General features: G+C 32.8%; 1 protein-coding gene across 1 annotated transcript in view; it reads left to right on the top strand.

Moving 5' to 3' along the window:
- Positions 1 to 18,877, top strand: part of LOC108306626 (serine/threonine-protein kinase TNNI3K) — a 326,709-nt gene that overhangs the window by 28,011 nt on the left and 279,821 nt on the right. The window contains exons 3-5 of the mRNA XM_017531750.2: positions 6,918 to 7,278; positions 8,483 to 8,634; positions 9,240 to 9,348. Coding sequence (XP_017387239.1) covers positions 8,595 to 8,634; positions 9,240 to 9,348 — 149 coding nt within the window. The 5' untranslated portion in view covers positions 6,918 to 7,278; positions 8,483 to 8,594. The remainder of the gene's footprint in view (positions 1 to 6,917; positions 7,279 to 8,482; positions 8,635 to 9,239; positions 9,349 to 18,877) is intronic.

Genomic DNA, 18,877 nt, shown 5'->3' with positions numbered 1-18,877 from the left:
CAACAGCAGACTTTTCAGCACTAGAAAAATTGTCTAGACAGGAAATCAACAAAGAAACATTGGACATTAACTACACTATGCACCAAATAGACAAATAGATATTTACAGAACATTTTGTCCAATGGCTGTGGGAATACACATTCTTTTCCTCAGCACACAGATCATTCTCAATGATAGACCATGTCTTGAAACATTCACAAAAACTGAAATAATATCAAGGATCTTCTCTGACCACAATGGAATAAAACTAGAGATAAATAACATGAGAAATTCTGGAAACTATACAAACACAGAGAAATTAAACAACACTTTCCTGAATAACCAGTGAGTCAATGAAGAAATTAAGAAGGAAATTGAAAGATTTCTTGAAACAAATGATAGTGGTGACAAAATATATCAACATCTTTGGGATACAGCAAAAGCAGTACTAAGAATGAAGTTTATAGTTATAAGTGTCTACATCAGAAAAGAAGAAAAACTTCAAATACACAACCTAATGATGCAACTTAAAGAACTAGAGAAGCAAAACCAAACCAAACCCAAACTTAGTAGAAGAAAAGAAATAATAAATATAAGAGCAGAAATATATGAATTTGAAATAAAGAAAACAATACAAAATGGCAATGAAACAAAAAGGGTTTTTTTTGAAAAGATAAACAAAAAACCTTTAGCCAGACTAAGAAAAAAGAAATGATTCAAATAAAACCAGAAATGAAAAAGGAAACAATAGAACTGTTGCCACAGAAATTCAGAGGATCATTGGTAGCTACTATGAGCAACTATATTCCAATAAATTGGAGAATATAGAAGGAATGAACCAATTTCTAGACACATACAACCTACTAAAATTTAACCAGGAGGAAATCCAAAACCTAAACAGATCAATAGCAAGTAAAGAGACCAAAGCAATAATATAAAGCACCTCTTAGCAAAGAAAAGCCTGGACCTGACAGTTTCATTGCTGAATTCTACCAAACATTTTATAAAAGAATGATACCAATCCCACTCTAACTGTTCAGACAAATGGAAAAGGAAAAAAATACTTCCAAACTCATTCTATGAGGCCAGTAATAACCTGATAACAAAACCAAAGACCCATCAAAAAATGAAAACTATAGGTCAGTATTACGGATAAATATTGGTGCAAAAACCCTCAATTAAATACTAGCAATCCAAATTCAACAACACATTAAAAAGATAATTCATCATGACCAAGTGGGATTTATCTCAGGGATGCAAGAATGGTTCAACATATGCAAATCAATTAATGTACTACGTCCTATCAATCAAATGATGTACAAAAATCACATGGACATTTCAGTTGATGCTGAAAAAACATTTGCTAAAATTCAACATCTTTACATGGTAAAAATCATCATAAAACTGGATATAGAAGAAACAAACATAATAAAAACCATCTATGAGAAACCTACAGCTAGTATCATACTAAATGGGAAAATACCAAAAGCCTTTCCTTTAAGATCTGCAACACAGGGATGCCCATTTTCACCACTGTTATTTAACATAGCACTGAAGTCCTAGCTAGAGCAATCAGAGAAGAGGAAGAAAAAAAAGGACATTCAAATTTAAAAGAAGGAAGTCAAAATATCCTTATTTACCGATGGTATCATCTTGTATTTGGAAAAACCTAAAGACTCCACAAGAAAACGATTCAAACTAATAAATTCAGTGAAGTTGCAGGATACAAAATCAACATACAAAAATCAGTAGCATTTTTATATGCCAATAGCAAACAATATGAAAAGAAATCAAGGAATTAATCCCTCTTACAGTAGCTACAAATAAATATCTAGGAATTAACCAAAAAATTGAAAGAGCTCTAAAATTAAAAACTAACATACAGAGATGAAAAAAATTGCCCATGTTTATGAATTGGAAGAATTAATATTGTTAAAATGTTCATACTACCCAAAGCAATCTACAGACTCAATGCAATCTCTATCAAAATACCAATGACGTTATTCACAGAAATAGAAAAAAAAAACAATTTTAAATTTTGTGTGGAACCACAAAAGACCCACAGTAACCAAAGCTATCCTATGCAGAAAGAACAAAACTGGAGGAATCGCACCACTTGACTCTAAATTATTCTACAGAGCTACAGTATCCAAAATGTCATGGTACTGGCATTAAAGCAGACACATAGATTAATGGAGCAGAGTAGAGAGCCCAGAGATAAATTCATACTTCTATAGTGAACTCATTTTTGACAAGGATGACAGGCACATATATTGGCAAAATGACAGTGTCTTCAATAAATGGTACTCGGAAAACGTGATATCCATATGCAGAAGAATGAAACTAGATCTCTATCTCTTGCCATATAGAAAAATCAAATCAAAATGGATTAAAGGCTTAACTGTAAGACCTCAAACTATGACATTACTAAAAGAAAACACTGGGGAAACTCTCCAGGACATTGAACTGGGCAAATATTTCTCGAGTAATATCCTATGAGCACAGGCAACCAAAGTAGAAATGGACAAGTGGGATCACATGAAGTTAAAGAGTTTCTTCATAGCAAGGAAACAATCAACAATGTGGAGACTACATAAAAAATGGGTGAAAATATTTGCAAACTACCCATCTGACAGCAATTAATTTATATCCAGAATTTTCTAAAGAGCTCAAACGACTTGATAGGAAAAACATAATAATCTAATTTTAAAATGTGCAAAATATTTGAAAACGTATTTCTTAAAAGAAAACATACAAATGATAAACAGGCATATGAAAAGTACTCAACATCATTTATGATCAGGAAAATGCAAATCAAAACTACAATAAGCTATCTTCTCATCTCAGTTAAAATGGCTTATATCAAAAAGACAGGCAATAAAAAATGCTGGCAAGGATGTGTAGAAAATGGAATCCTTGCACTGTTGGTAGGAATGAAAATGAATACAACTACTATGGAGAAGTTTGTAGCTTCCACAAAAAACTAAAAATTGACCTATCATATAATCCAGCAATCCCACTTCTGAATTCCATATCCAAAAGAAATCAGTGTATCAAAGAGATAACCTCACTCCTATGTTTGTGGAATCATTTATTCACAATAGCTAAGATTTGAAAGCATCCAAATTGCCCACCAATGGATAAATGGATTAAGAATATGTGATACATACATGCAATGGAGTACTATTCAGCCATAAAAAAGAATGTGATCCTGTCATTTGCAACAACACAGATGGTACTGGAGATAATATGTGAAGTGAAGTAAGCCACACACAGAAAGACAAATTTTGCTTATTCTCCTTAATTTATGGGATCTAAAAATAAAAACAATTGAACTCAAGGAGATGGAGAATACAAGAGTGGCTACCAGAAGCTGGGAAGGGTAGAGGGTGGTGGGCAGTGGGGTTGGTTCAGGGGTACAAAAAATAGTTCAAAAGGGTGAATGAGACCTAGTGTTCATTAGCATAACAGGGTGACTATAGTACAAAATAATTTAATTGTACATTTGAAAATAACTAAAAGTTTATAATTTGATTGCTTATAACAGAACAGATAAATGCTTGATGTGATGGATACCCTGTTTGCCCTGATGTGATTATTATGCACTGTATGCCTTTATCAGTATATCTCTTGTGGCCCTTAATATATACACAAGGAAAGAAAACCAAATACTGCATATTCTCTCTCATAAGTGGGAGTTGAACAATGAGAACACATGGACACTGGGAGGGGATCATTACACACTGAGGCCTCTCGGGGGATGTGAGCTAAAGGAAGGATAGCATTAGGAGAAATACCTAATGTAGGTGATGAGGTGATGGATGCAACAAACCACCATGGCACGTGTACACCTATGTAACAAACCTGCATTCTGCACATGTACCCCAGAACTTAATAATAATTTTAAAATTCACAGAAAAAGCTATAAAAATGGCTTTTAAATACCTGACAATATCCAAAATTCAGTCATGAAAAAAGAAATTCAAATTAAAAATACTCTACCATTTTTCTTATATCAGAAAAGCAAAAACTCAAAAGCAAGAAAACATAATTTGTTGCTTAAATTGTGAGGAATCAAGCACTCTATTGCCCTTGGACACCCAGAAAATTCACTGTGATAGAGTAGCTTGATTTCTTGTAATTTGATCTATCAACATCTAGTTTGCATGTGTTTCACTAAACATTTAAATACTTGTTACTTGCTGCTCATGAAACTTCATGATAACACAATAATGTCAATATAATGGACTGGCATAACATTATATTGAATGTCCAGATTATTTGATCTACTCTTCTACATATCTTCTTTCTGGTCAACATTGAAAAACCATTTCCTATCCTTGCCTTTATTAAAATACAACCTGGGACTCCAAAACACAGTAAGGAAAAAACCTAAATATAAGCTAACTAGTGATTCCAGATTTTTATGTTTAAAGCAATGATTAACTTAATTGTCAACCAGATGCAACACATTGAAACTCTATGATTCCCTAAAACATACAAATATATTAATAAGGACTCACATACAATGAGGAAATTATCAAAGTATAAATGAATTCAACTCCTAAATGTGATAATAATTGTTCCAAGTGCATTAGTTTAATTTCATGGGATATAGTTCCTTTATCATCCTTCTGTTGGATCCATAAATGTAGAAGTGTCAATGTCAATTTTTATTCTTTTCACTTTGAAAGCATCCTTTTAAATCTTTATAAAAAATCAATGTAAAATAAATATAAATAGTAGATGCATAAGTGTAGATTGGGATAAATATCAACCCCAAATAAAGTAATGCAGAAAAAACATAAGTAGGCTTATTGAATGAGTATTAGAATATATCTACTTGTATGCAGAAGTGGTCTGATAAATCAGTTGAAAATACAGGGGCATTAAAACTAGATTAAGGCAATTCAATAGAATATCAAACTTAGTTGAAGCAAAGTAGTTGAAGAAATAATATTTACTAAATGTGTTCTGACATTTTCTAATGAAGAAAAGAAACCTTACTATTAATCATGTATTAGAATTGGCTTTACTTTACAAATTATTAAATTTCCTTGAATGCTTCAAATGCTCTCGTTAGGGAATTATTATTGTTTGCATCCTTTATTTTCTAATTTCCTATGATTTTTAAAATTAATATTTTGTTAGAATTGTTTTAAATTTACAAAAAAAAAGGAAAGTACAGAGTTACTACATACTCCCCCTACACACACATGATTTTTCTTATAACGTCTTATATATTTGTTAACATTAATAAACCAATATTGATATATGATTTTAACTAAAGTCCATAGTTTACATAGTGTTATATAGTTCTATGAGTTTCACCAAATGGATAATGTCATGTATCCACCTTTATAGTATCATACAGAATATTTCTGTACTCTAAAGGGAACTCTGCTCCACCTACTCATCTCTTCCTCTCTCTCCTGTACCTCTGGCAACCACTGATCTTTTTACTGTTTCTATAGTTATACCTTTTCCAAAATGTTGCATATTTGGAATCACACAGTGTGTAGCCTTATTAGACTGGCTTATTTCACTTACTGACACACATTTAAAGTTCTTCCATGAGTTTTCATGGCTCCTTTCTTTTCATTGCTGAATAATCTTCCATTTTCTGGATATACCACAGTGTATCTGTTCACTTATGAAGGAATATCTTGGTTGCTTCAATTTTTTGTAAAGCACTTTTAAAATATGAGACGATACTTGCACAGCTGAATCATTTATTGCCCCAGCAATTACCATAGGATAGAACTCTGTGAGACTCAATCTGAATAATCTTTCTTTTGTTTTTATTCTACTTATCTCTTTTCTCTCACATAAAGTTCAAAGGCAAAAAAAAAATTCTGTTAAGTAGGCATCTCATTTTAAGCAGTCTTAAATAGTGCTTCTAAATGATGCTTCAAGTAGCAGCTACATTAGAATCATCAGCGTTCCTTGTTAAAATTTAGATTCCTGGGCCCTACTCTTGATCTACTGAATCAGAATTTCTGGGGATGGAGCCCAAGTTTCTATTTTTTTTTAACAAAGCTACTCATGTTGCCTATTTTCACTGAAGTTTGAAAGCTGACTACTTTTGTAATCAAGTTGTGTTTTAGATAATGTATGATATAACATACTTTCTCCATTTTTAGATGTCTCAGGACTGGGAAGAGTAGGATTGATGTTAAAGTATGTGACCGACTCTTCATTAGAAAGAAGTAATTTTTACAGAAACGTACTGAGTATTAGGGAAAATATTTTTTTATTCTATTTTCTTTCTTTCTAACATTCTTTGGAAATGGGATGCATGGATATTATCCTGAATCATTTACTTTTTCCAGCATTTCTTCATCAAGCTGAAGGTACCCAGAAAAATTACTCTCCTACCTCAAACCATTACCTAGATGCACATTCTTAAGAAGGGCTTATAAATAAACATTGTTTCTTTCAAATCAGGAAACTATTATAGTTCAATAATGGTTAATATTTTGGGTAATTTTCTGCATTTCTTATGTTGCTATCCTTTAATTTTTTTTCCAGCAAAATGTATTGCATTAGAATGTGGTAGAATTCAGCTGAGTTGGTTATTGGATTTTCAAGCTCACGGCAGAAATCACAACTTTGAAAGTCAAAGCTTTCATTTGTAAAAATAGGCTTTTTAAGAGAATAAAACTAACTTTGAAAATCAAAGGGAAAAAAATCCTAAAAACCAGTCCATCAGACTTGTGTCACAAACATGAAATTAGAAACAAGTGCAAGATAATTTGAGTTAATTTTTTCTCTATATTTAGAAAAGATACCTATGTGTGTGTGCACACACACACATACACACGCGCGTGTGCACACACTCTGATGGAAGATCTGAGATATTAGAGATAAATAAGAAAATAGATTTTTAGTTGTCCTCTAGAAGGCCTAGAACCCTGCTCCCATTTTTGTCTTTCTAGATTGAGAGTATAGAAATCATGGATTGTTTTAAGAAACCCTGAGAGGAGAGAGAACTGGTAACTTATTATCCAAGGAGATTGCAGGCCTTTTAAAGAAGGCTATCCAGAATTGTCTTCAAGAAAAGGAAGGAAGATGAGATTAAGGCAGGCAGATTCCTGGACAAAACAAAGACTTTCCAAACTAAGAAAATGGGGGTCATACAAGTGCTTAGAGAAAGCTGGTGGAACTGAAGATGTCTGGCCTTCAAACAAGGAGAATGTAGACTGCATGGACCAAGGTGACCAGATGCCACTGCAGTATAACAAGTATCAACAGCTGTGGTTGGCATGTACTGATGAGAAGGGAAAAGGAGATGTCCAGGTGAGAAGAAGTATCTATGAAGCCAGATACTTGATGCCCCAACTAGATCTTATCAGTATGGAAGCCTTTCCTCTGAAACCTCGATTACTTTTGCTGGTAAAAGATGTAGTGAATCCTAACTTTGTGTAATCATTTATTCAAAAAATGAGAGTTGTTTAACATTAAACTATAGAAAATATGAAATCCATATCTACATTAAAGCTACATCCTCTGGATGTGAATCTGAAGATCAAAATTTATACTTTCTAGGTGTTAAATTATCTGAAATAAATATACAGTTAAAAATTTAATGTTTTCATTCTGGGTTTCCCATTTATTCTACATTATAGCCTATGTTCTTTATATCAGTAGAAATATGCACACTGTATGCGTACAAAGAGAAATGTCCCCATGAAGTAAATGGAAGATCAATAAAAGAGAAATTATGGAAGACACATCAATAATATCTAGCTTGGATGTTAGAGTCACATGATCAGAATTGATTTGAGACTTCCAACTTACTAACAACTCTGTATTTTCTCATCCATAATTTGTGATAACATCTATCTAGCAAGATCATATGGGGTTAAATAATGAAATATATCTAAAGCACTTAGACTATGGCCTAACACATAGCAAATACTCAATCTTCTTATTCTTAATCTTGCTGTTTTTTTCATTTATTATTTTATGAATTGTTATTTGTAGAAATTAATGTATTTGATTCTTATCTATGATTCTTATGGTCAGAATAATCAACAAGTAGTATAAATCATGGTCTGTGTTGAGAATTTCCTCATACAAACATAATTATGTAGTTCCTATATAGACCAAACTTACATTCATTTCTATTAGTTATATGCTAGAGATTATGAGTTTTTATTATTTATTTATGTAGACATTATATTACCACTCTTTTCCAACTGCCATTATTTTGGCTTAGGAGAAAATCTTGAAAAAAGGTCTAAGTAGTTTTAATAGCTCTTTTGTGAACTTCAGAAGTAACTAAATCACTTTCTAGATATATCTATTAAATAAATGGTCCATGAAAGTATGTATAGGTAGATAATCAATTGATGGAAGGAAATAATCCTATTGAAACATTTGCTATTTATTTTTGATACAGTTCTTTTAAACAGACGGATTAGTTCCCTTTATGATTTCACCCTTGAAAGCACGCATTATTTTGTTCTTTGTCATTGTTGTCTGACATTCCATTTGGCAGTTGGGCCTATTTTTAGCCAGACTATCAAAGTATTTTTCAACTGGACTGTCACTGCACTTGGAATCTTATAACTTGAAGAACTTCCCTGGAGAAAAGAAGAAACTTATAACAAATGGGAAATTATAAATCTAGACCAACTCAAACTTGTACTGGTAATTATTCTGATTATTCTTATTTCTTTAAATATAACATGGTTCAATTATAGTTACTGATAACTAACAACTCATTAGAATATGTGTTAATTTGTATACAGAAGATAAGGCAGCATATTATATGGAAGTCTTTAAAAAACTATCTGAACTCAAATTATTTTTTTCTGAAGATTTTTACAGCAAACAGGAAATTTTTTATGAAAATGTTATTTTAGTTCCTTGGTATGATGTTACAGGAAAATTTGGAATATTGCTGAATATAGGGATTTAAGAATTATATCTGAAGTATCTAGTATTTAAAAACTAAAAACCATCTTGCAACTAGAGATTGCTATAATTAAAATGCAATAAAATCAAATGAAATAAGTCAAATATATTTTTTATGTAAATATATTATCCAATATCAAATGGGTTCTTAATCACTACAATTCAATATGATTGCTTTTTAAATATAAACATCTGCATTTTAAACTCACAATCATTAATTTAAATTGAGTATTGTCAAATCTAGAATAAAAAACAGTTTTGATTACTTGTATGTTATGATCTGTCTACATTTTGCAAAACACAACCATGAATCAATCTCATTTGTTCTTCTGTACTAGATGAATGGAAGAAAAAAGTTAGTGAATCATATGTTATCACAATAGAAAAATTAGAAGATGACCTGCAGATCAAGGAAAAAGAACTGACAGAACTGAGGCATATATTTGGGTAAAGTTGTAAAAGTTATTATTTCTTTGTATAAGTGTCTTCAGTATTTACCTTATTTTTTAAAATATCTATATGTTTTTTAAACCCATAAAACCTCAGACATAAGGAGTCATGTTCTAAGCCTTAGGATGTCAGATTATCTCTTTTTGACCACTCACATAGTTCTCAAAATGCAAACCTTAATGTCTAACCTCCTTAAAATATGACTTGCAATCTGCCATCACTAAAGGTTAAAAAAAGAACTTAGGACTAGCTTTTGAATGCAAGCTATTGCTGATCTCAGTCATCTTCTCTGGAATTAGATCATTCTTGTAAACCATGCCAGCAATGAAAAGCAAGATTTTTCTTCCCAAATAGTGGTCGCATATTACCCATATTGTTCTCTTTGAACTACGAGGATAAGTCCAATTTTAACAAACCCTCTGGTCTCTTGACATTGAAAGGCTATCCCTTAATGGAACTGAGTATCATTCTGCCCCTGAACAATCATATAACAACGTATAATATTGGCTTCAGGATTTCAGTAGGTTTTGTTCCCTGATAACAAAAGAAAAATAATCCGGGAGAGTGTCACAACCTTGGAAAACACAAAATGTTCAGGGAAGAAGAGAAGGACCCTCATATACACAAAAAACCTTCTGGATAAATTGAATCTGACATTGAGAAACTAGATGCACTTTAGAGAGTCAAGAAAGTTACCTGACTGAATAAGGAAAAGTTTCACATAGGCCAATTAGCCATGTTCAGTATAGCTGTTTTATTCATGTAATGCACTCATGGCAAAGAACTCCCTCTATCTTACTTAGAAGACAAGTGTAAAGCAATGACCAAATGACATATCTTAAAAATGAAATTTTAAATATAGTAAATACATAAATCTCACATAACTGGCAAATAAAAGCATCCATGTATGAAATTTGTCAATGGATTTTACAAGGCTTTCACAAGTGTTCAATTTATGGTTTGGAAAATAGTTGATTCTCTCTGTAGTTTGGCTCAGGATAATGAACACAACACTGACACTCATGATGAGATACACTGATATGAGTTTTGCAAGTAGTTTCACATGCTGAGATATGGGGCAACATTTGAAATTACTTTAGAGATATAACTGGCACTTTAGTATAGTAGAATTATAAATATGTATTTGCTTTGTTGGAAAAATATGAATATAGAACTTAATCATAAACATCCAGCTTTTATTGACTCAAATACATATGCTAAATGAAATGTGAAAAATTGAAGAGATTTTCCTCAACTTTTAAAGGTCAAAGCCTCAGTTTTTTAGTGTTATTTTTTAATTAGAAAGTATTGAGCAAATATGTCAAGGCTAGCTTAAACTAGACTTATCCAAACTTAAATATTAGGCTTAACAATGGATTTAAGATGTAGGTTCTTTCTCATACCACGTTGACAACTACAAGCTATCTTGACAACTGCTATAACAGTCTTTTCCTATGTTTCTACTAAATGCAACAACTGTGACCTTCTCTTTTCTGATTAGTATTGGGGGTGAGAGGCAGGAATCTTTGTCAGGGAGCTTACAGTCCAGAATTTGTTGAGTGCCAGCTCATATTAAAGTGTTGTTCTGGATGCATCAAATATAAGACATTATTTAATCTATACTCATATGTAGATTGTTGTCATATCATGTGTGCTGAATAATATTAACTCTGGTGGGTAATAAACTAAGGATTAGAAACAAGGCATTGGGAGTTGTCAAATCACATGATCAGTAAATCCTGGAATGTGATTTGTGTCAAGGTCTGCCTGACTCCATAGATAGTGCTCTTCTTACTATACCCTGATTACAAAAACAGAATTTAGGTCCTGATTTATTCACTGATGTTTTGGAAGCATTATAGATAAAAGGCATAGTTAAAAAAAGGTGTATAGCCAAGAATCAATGAGTACCATAGAACGTTTAGGAAAAATGAGAAAAAATATTGTCTTGACCATATTATCTGAGTTGAGTAAGAAAGATATGTGAGGCCGAGGCAGGTGGGTCACGAGGTCAGGAGATGGAGACCATCCTGGCCAACATGGTGAAACCTCATCTCTACTAAAAACACAAAAATTTGCTGGGCATGGTGACGCATGCCTGTAATCCCAGCTACTCAGCAGGCTGAGGCAGGAGAATCACTCGAACCAGAAAGTTGGAGGTTGCAGTGAGCCGATATCGCACCACTGCACTCCAGCCTGGCAAGACGTCAAAGGAAAAAAAAAAAAAAACAAAAAAAAAACAACTGTGTAAATTAATGTAAGAATTTTAGAATCCTACAAACATGGTTTTAAATACAGCTTCTTCTATTTATAAGCTGTGTATCCATGAATGTGTTTTTTAATCTCTTTAAGCCTCATTTGCATCTACAAAATGAGGTGAATAATAATTACCTCACAGAATATTTTTTAAATGATGTAAATTAACTACTTAGTACAGGGCCTAACACATAGTAAGCATTGAATAATTGGAAATTTCTATTATCATGATTGATTGGATAAATAAGGACAGTTTGAAGGACAGAAGACTTTATCATAAAATGGGAGTAACAAATAGCTTATTAAAAGTTAGAAAGAGTGAAAGATTTTACGAAGAGGATGACTTCAAAATTAAACATGTAAAACATTAGAACAATTTAAGATGATACCATAATCTGAAATATAGCTTTTAATGATTTTGATTGAAAGGGATTTGAAGAATTTTGAGACTAGAGTATTCGAAGGCTTATCAAAATGGCTGTCAAATTTACTGTGGATAATAGTGAGGCATTTTGAGAGAGAAAGACTAATAGCCAGGTGCTGCTGCCATTAAAGAAGCTACAGAATGTCCCAGTAGCCAGAAGTGATGACAAGGAAGCTGAGGAGAGGATTTTCCAGTCTAGAATGACGTTTCTCCAAGAACTAGGGGACTCTTAATGTTAATGGCAACTGAGTACTTGCCAAAATTTTAGATTCCCTGACTCTACCCTTTATCAAATGATTCAGAATCTCTGAAGATGTCTTCCAAGAACCTGAATGTTTAACAAGCTCCCCAGCAAAAACTATGCATAATAAAAATGATACTTCTAAAGTTTCAAAACTATACTTCTAGAAAGATATCTGAGTTGCACTGAGACCTCTTTGCCCGAGGTGATATTAATGAAGGAATGAGGAATAGGGGAACAGAAAATAAGCAACAAGTATGGTCTACAGAGAGTCAAGAGAACCAAAAACAGAATAATCTGCTTTGTCTGATTTCATCAAGGAAGATAGCATAATTTGGGAGAAAACAAGTCAGTTGTTTCCAGGGCATAGTTCTGTGGATTTTCTTTTCTTTGGAATAACATGTTGGATGAAAGAAAGAAAAGAACAGTGTGCTGAGAATATAAACTGTCTTACTCGCTCATCCACCACATTTTAAAGGTAGTTGGGAAGATCAAACATAACGTTGTATGAACTGACATTTAAATGAGTATCTGGAGCATTATAGGTTCTGAATAAATGTTAGAATCTCATTTCTCACCCTTATTTAATTCTCTTATAATATAAAGATCATTTCTATGATAAAGAATTATGTTGTGCTGCCTGACATCAGCCTTTCTCTAAACCCGTAGATAGCAAGGAGACTGTATACAATGCCCAAAAAGGAATATTTCACATTAATGCCAGAGTCAAAGATAAGGATCACTGATGTAAACACAGTTTTTCATTTGCTAACCATTTTCTTTATGGCATTCCTGGTAGATGCTAATTTCATTCATTGTAAGAGATTTTTTTACCACGTAATGCACCATTGCTCTATCAGCTCAAATACACAATCTTCCTGGCACAGCTTTTACCCACAATATAATAAGCAGCAATATAGTACTAAACATAAGACAGAAAGAGCTAAATAATTATCCTGGTTATGCCAATTTATAGCAGCTTTGGAATGGTAGTTTGATATAGGAAAGAATGAAAATGGAAATAGAATGTTCTTTCATCTTCTGCTATAAAGTTGCATTCACTCATAACTGTGGACATTTGTTTAGGTAATGGATTGGCAACAGGATGAAATGAAGAAAAAGAGAAGGCAGGAGGAGAAGGAAAGACAGAAATGGCACCTTAGAGTACCATTGTCTGATTACGTCCTCCTCTGTGCTGCCTCTAATCTTTATCAACATAATAGCATTTACTACATGGTGTTGTTTTTATCCATTTATAGGTCTATCTTCCCACTAGTATATGTGTTCACTAAAGGCAGCTTTTTTTCTTATCTAGCCTTATTTATATTTGTGTTTATTTGTAAAACAAATAACTTAGTGCTTACCGTATGCCAGAAATGCTTCTACATATCTGTTTGTGTATCAGCTCAGATAATCCTAATGGTGTATATGTAAAGTGCTTTAACACAGTGTCTGACACATGGCAATCCCTCAAAAATGTTAGTTAACATTTAATCATTATTATTTATGTTAACAACCCTCTGAAGTAAGTGTTGCAATTGCCATGTTATACCTGAAGAAAATGAGGCTAATCAAGTTAAACTGGCTTGAATTAGATTAAACAATTTGTATGACTTACCTAGGACTGTATCCATCTTTATGTGATTTCAAAATGTATCATATTCATAATCTTGGTTATGAATATTATACAACCTCAGAGGAGTAAGGAGGCATGAATCAGAATTATCTTTGAAGAAATTTTATTTTCCCATGACACTTCACAATTTTACTGTATCCTATATATTAGAAATGCTCCTGGGGATAGGAATAGAAAAATAGACGTTTAAAAATTCACCACCCATAACATACATATTATCCTTCCATAGTTTTGGAAAAAACTATGGAAGTGATGGCTCTCCACATGTGACTTAAAATGTTTTCAATTAAATTATTTTGTTTCTATAGTTCTTTATCATAATAAATTTTAAGACTATGTTTTGCTAATTTCATTGTCAATGCAACTTTTTATCTGTTCAATCTATAACATTTAGAACTATGAGAATATTCCAGAAAATTTATAATTTTTAAACACTAGGACTTACCAACATAATCCAAAACAACCTATATTTTTCTCATTTTTAATCTGTTTTTGACATTGAGTTTGGTCAGTAATTACAGTGCCTCACTTTAAAATTGACTAGTTTTAATAATATACAAAAAAAAGGTTGAAAGAACACTCTGTTTCATTAAAAAGTCACGATATAGAGAGAATATAGAAAAAAAAAAAAGGTTTTCTGAATTATACCTTTTTGTGCCTTTTCTCTCTGAAAATTTCCTCTAAGGCCAGTTGCATTCCACTATGCTCATCCCTCAATGAAGTCTCTTCTAAAAATATTTTCAGAACTATAGCCAACTATGAAATTTGGCTATTATTATATGAATAGCCCCAGAAACTTTTCAAGCTGATCTTATTTAAGAGGAGTAGACCTTTTTTTTATCAAAGTACTAGGTAGGATTTGAAGGGGAAATATCATATTATAATTGAGATAGAATGAAAATATTATTTGGCATTTTTGGGTAACGTATTTTGCCAATTAGCCACAAAACAAAAAAATGAGAATCATTAACAAATACCCAATCATCAAAAAAAAAAACCAAACAAACCCAAAATTCAAAACCAAAAAGGAAACAAAAAGGAAAAAAGAATTCATAATGCCCTAAGACAGTTTACTTCTCTAATTCTTTTCTTGTTTGTCCAAGTAAAACTAGTTATGAACCACCATTTTATAGGAATATCTTGTGAAATAATTGAGAAGCAACTTGACCTCAATCTCTCTCTGTCTCTCTGTCTCTCCCTGTTGTTCTCCCTCTCCATCTCTAGCTCTCTTTCTATCATTTTCTCTTCCCCCTTCCCCTTCCTCTCTTCTTCTCTCCCATTCATACCTCCATGATTCCTTTCTACTTTCCTGACCCTCTTTTCAAGAGCAAAACAAAACAAAAAAAATAGTAAAAATAATCAATACCAATGTCTTACTAGAAATAACTATTATAGCAGCTAATGTTTATAAAGGCTTTACAAGCTCTAATTCATTTACACTTCACAACAATCTTATAACAATTATGCTCATTTTATGATATTTAGCTATTCTTGCTGTATCTGTCACTCTAGCTCTATTTGTTTATTATATGAATGGCTGAATAAATGAATATACTTCAAATTATTAGTTTGAAGATTTGATTTGGAAGATATTGAATAAATATATTTCTGGATATTTCTTGGAGATCTTACTAATTATTTATCTGCTTCTATTGCTTGGAGGGATAGGTCAGGGAAGAATCTGCAATGAATAGGCAAGACACTGCAACTAGCCATTTGAAACTTAAATGATCAATTTGGGAAACTAGACTACCCATAAAATATCCTTACCTTCTTTCTACATTCTTGGCTTTCCCATAAGTTTTAACTAATGAATTAACTTTAAAATATATCTACCTGTCTGAATACCTTGGACAGCAGTGTGTTATTTTTTGGCCAACTGTTCAAATGTTACATTTTAATAAGTTTCCACTTGTGGTCATGTCAGATATTTTCTTGAAAGGATGAGGTCATGAAAAAGAAGTTTAATTGGATCACAAAACTGCACACTTTTCTGGGTAAAAGGTAAAGGCTAAGAAAGGAATTCATTATGCTACAAGAAAGAAAGTAACCTTTGGGTACAGAACTATCATTTTTAATGATTAAGGACAGCATTTACTATTAGAAATATATTCATAATCGTGGCTTTATTTTAATTAGGAACTTCATTCATGCCCCAGCATGCACTATGAGCTCATTAGGATATGTTAAGTTTCAGTGTGGCATGGCAGGTGATGAAAAATATAAGGGGAAATTAAAAAATAAATTGAGCTTAGGGTATTAGAATACATAAGTGATGCTCAATTGGCAGTGAATTTGACATACACAGTTACTTTAGAAGAGGCAAAAGAAGAGAAAATGAAATTTCTCTCCTAGGAATGATTGCTTAAATATCTTGAATATTTTAATTACATGTTTCAAAACAGAAACGTTTGACTAGAAGTTAATGGGAAGTGAGAATTAGGATTCAAATATAGCCCCCAAAGTAACTCTCGTTTTAAAAATGTACATTCCAGTTATTAAAGTTGAGCTAAAAATTGTACTATTAAAATCACACTTGACTGCCAAACATTACAGGAGTCTATTCTCTGTTGATTCATTTTGTTGACATTAATAGAAGTTGCATGAGTTCAAGGAGGATATAATTCAAGAAGAGAACAAAAGCAACAAGCAGCAGCTCAGTTTAAAGCAAGGAACTCTTTAGGACTCTCTAGTGAGTCACATATGGATGGTAAAGTCTAGTTTAAGATTCAGTTAGCTGAGGAATAATTGTTGAATAAAGTCATTAATCTTCTTTCAATCTTATTTATGTAAACAATAAACCTTCACTAAGTACTTTTCTTTTTAAAAAATAAGGCAATGGACACTGGCATCTTGTATTTTCTGTTTATCCATGTTCATTTGCTTTGCAAAGCTGGTCAGAGTATTAGATATCAGGACTAACAGTCAATTTCAGGGTTTTATCTAGTATATATATTTCCAGGACTGATGCATTCAAAGGATCCAGGAAAAGTGAATAGTTTATATCAAGGAGACTCTGAAACAACCTGAAGTGAGCCTTAAGAACAGAGATAGGGCATATAGCAGGTGTTTAGTAGATGTTGTGCCAGACTTATTGAATGGATCATCAAAGTTAGATCACAAAGTCAGAAAGCAATTTTTACCTTCTCAAATAAGGTGATTTTCATCTCAACTTTGACCTTCCCTCCACCCCTTTGGAATTTTCATTCTTTGAATAGCTCTACTGTTGAAAATGTAGTAGTATTAAAAGTTTGAGAGATCAAGTTTAAATAAGATACTTTCATGTGCAGTTCTGTGTTCTATGCATAATTTGAACCTTTCAGGGCACCTTGATGAATAAAAATTATGTATATATAGAAAACAGGCATCTGAAAGTAAACTCATTTCACTCATATCCAAAATCTCACATACTATCTATGGAGAAATTCAGGAAAATGTCTCCAAAAACAAAGGGTTGGAAGTACCATGTGATAAGATATTGGAAAAAAGAATATAATCTCAATGTATTACAGCTTCTGCCTGAAGCAGAGTTCTCTTGTACACTCTGACTGGGTCAGATTTCACAGATAAAGGTCTAAACTCTGGTAGGGTACTGTGATATAGTCCCAGGTGAGAAGTGGAGTGATTCTATTAATGAAATCCTTGCCTTTGTGTGAACAAAGACCATTGCCCCAGGAGGGCCCTAGAGAGCCACAGGTAGCCTTTCAAAAGGAATGTAAAGCTAAAATTCTCGACCTCTTGAGGTCCTTGGTGCTCCCAGGACATTTTTCAGTAGAAATGAGATCATATCCTTGGCCTCACAGGTCAATTTCAAGCTGCCTCCTGCCTATTTAAATCTCCAGCAGCTTTAGAGAGATAGCATAGTCTTTGGTGAGTGAGCCAAAGTCTCATATCACTTGTAAAGTACTTACACTTGAAAGGTACTATAAATTCAGAACATTATCATCAAGGCACCAAGTTAAGAACATCAAAAGCTATTGGAATTTTAAAATAGAAAAAGAAAAAGTGCTATTCTCCAAGGTACGGCTGAAAAGAGAAAGGCTCTAAATCCAGGGTCATTGAAGAACCTCAGTGAAATGCTTTAATTAGAAACGGCAAGCCTAGTGGTTAGTTTTTGCAGCCATGGGAATATAGTATTCCCAAACTTTTTTACCCTCCTACCCTTCTTGCTTTCTGTGTTTCCCTGCAGCAGATCACATAGACATGCTTGCTAATATTGGGAAACACACCTCAACTTGCTTTGGAATGCCTTTTGTAGAAGTAAACTCCAGTGTTAATAAATGTTCATAATATAAGCAGAGAGTTTAGAATTTCATGAAAGATAGTTAAGATTTAACTAACTTCTATCAGCAATTTCTCCCAGCTCAAAGAATACTGCAATCAAAATCATTTCTGATGAAAATGCCACTTTTAAATGTCTACTTATAATAAAATGAGCTTTCTTATAAATGATAGCGTTATTTATGGTATGGCCATAACTTCACTACTTCACAAAATAACATGGTTCTTAGAAATGTGTGGTCTTTGCCCCAGCCAGGCTTTTAAACCCTCAGAGCCAAATATATTATGGATGTCTTGGAAGAACGTAAACTAGGTACTTGGAATACACTTGGAAATGCATTCACAGGTCACAGAGGTCTTCTTTGTGGTTAAGGCTTCAACTAGTAGAGGTGTTCGGTAGAGCTGAACTCTACCTTTCAAGCTAGGCAGATTGGATTTTTCTCTTAAAGTTTGTAGAAAATCAGTGTCCATAAATAAAAAGCGAAAGAAAACTGTCACTGGAAACTGAGAATGTTGATGGACAATGATTCAGAAGCTCTGAGCTGCTTCGGCTTTTCTTCCCTGGTCTTTCCAGCAATGAAACACACTATAAAAGCACAAGAAAGAAAACAAAGTATTGGGTTGAGGGAGGATAGAGAGGCCTTCCCATCACAAGAAAAACTAAGTAACTTGCAGCCTAAGCAAAACA

Source organism: Cebus imitator, unplaced genomic scaffold, assembly GCF_001604975.1.
Source record: "Cebus imitator isolate Cc_AM_T3 unplaced genomic scaffold, Cebus_imitator-1.0 Scaffold3, whole genome shotgun sequence".
NCBI lineage: Eukaryota > Metazoa > Chordata > Mammalia > Primates > Cebidae > Cebus > Cebus imitator.
Note: the sequence above shows the minus strand (reverse complement) of the source record. Positions and strands in the feature narration are given on the sequence as shown.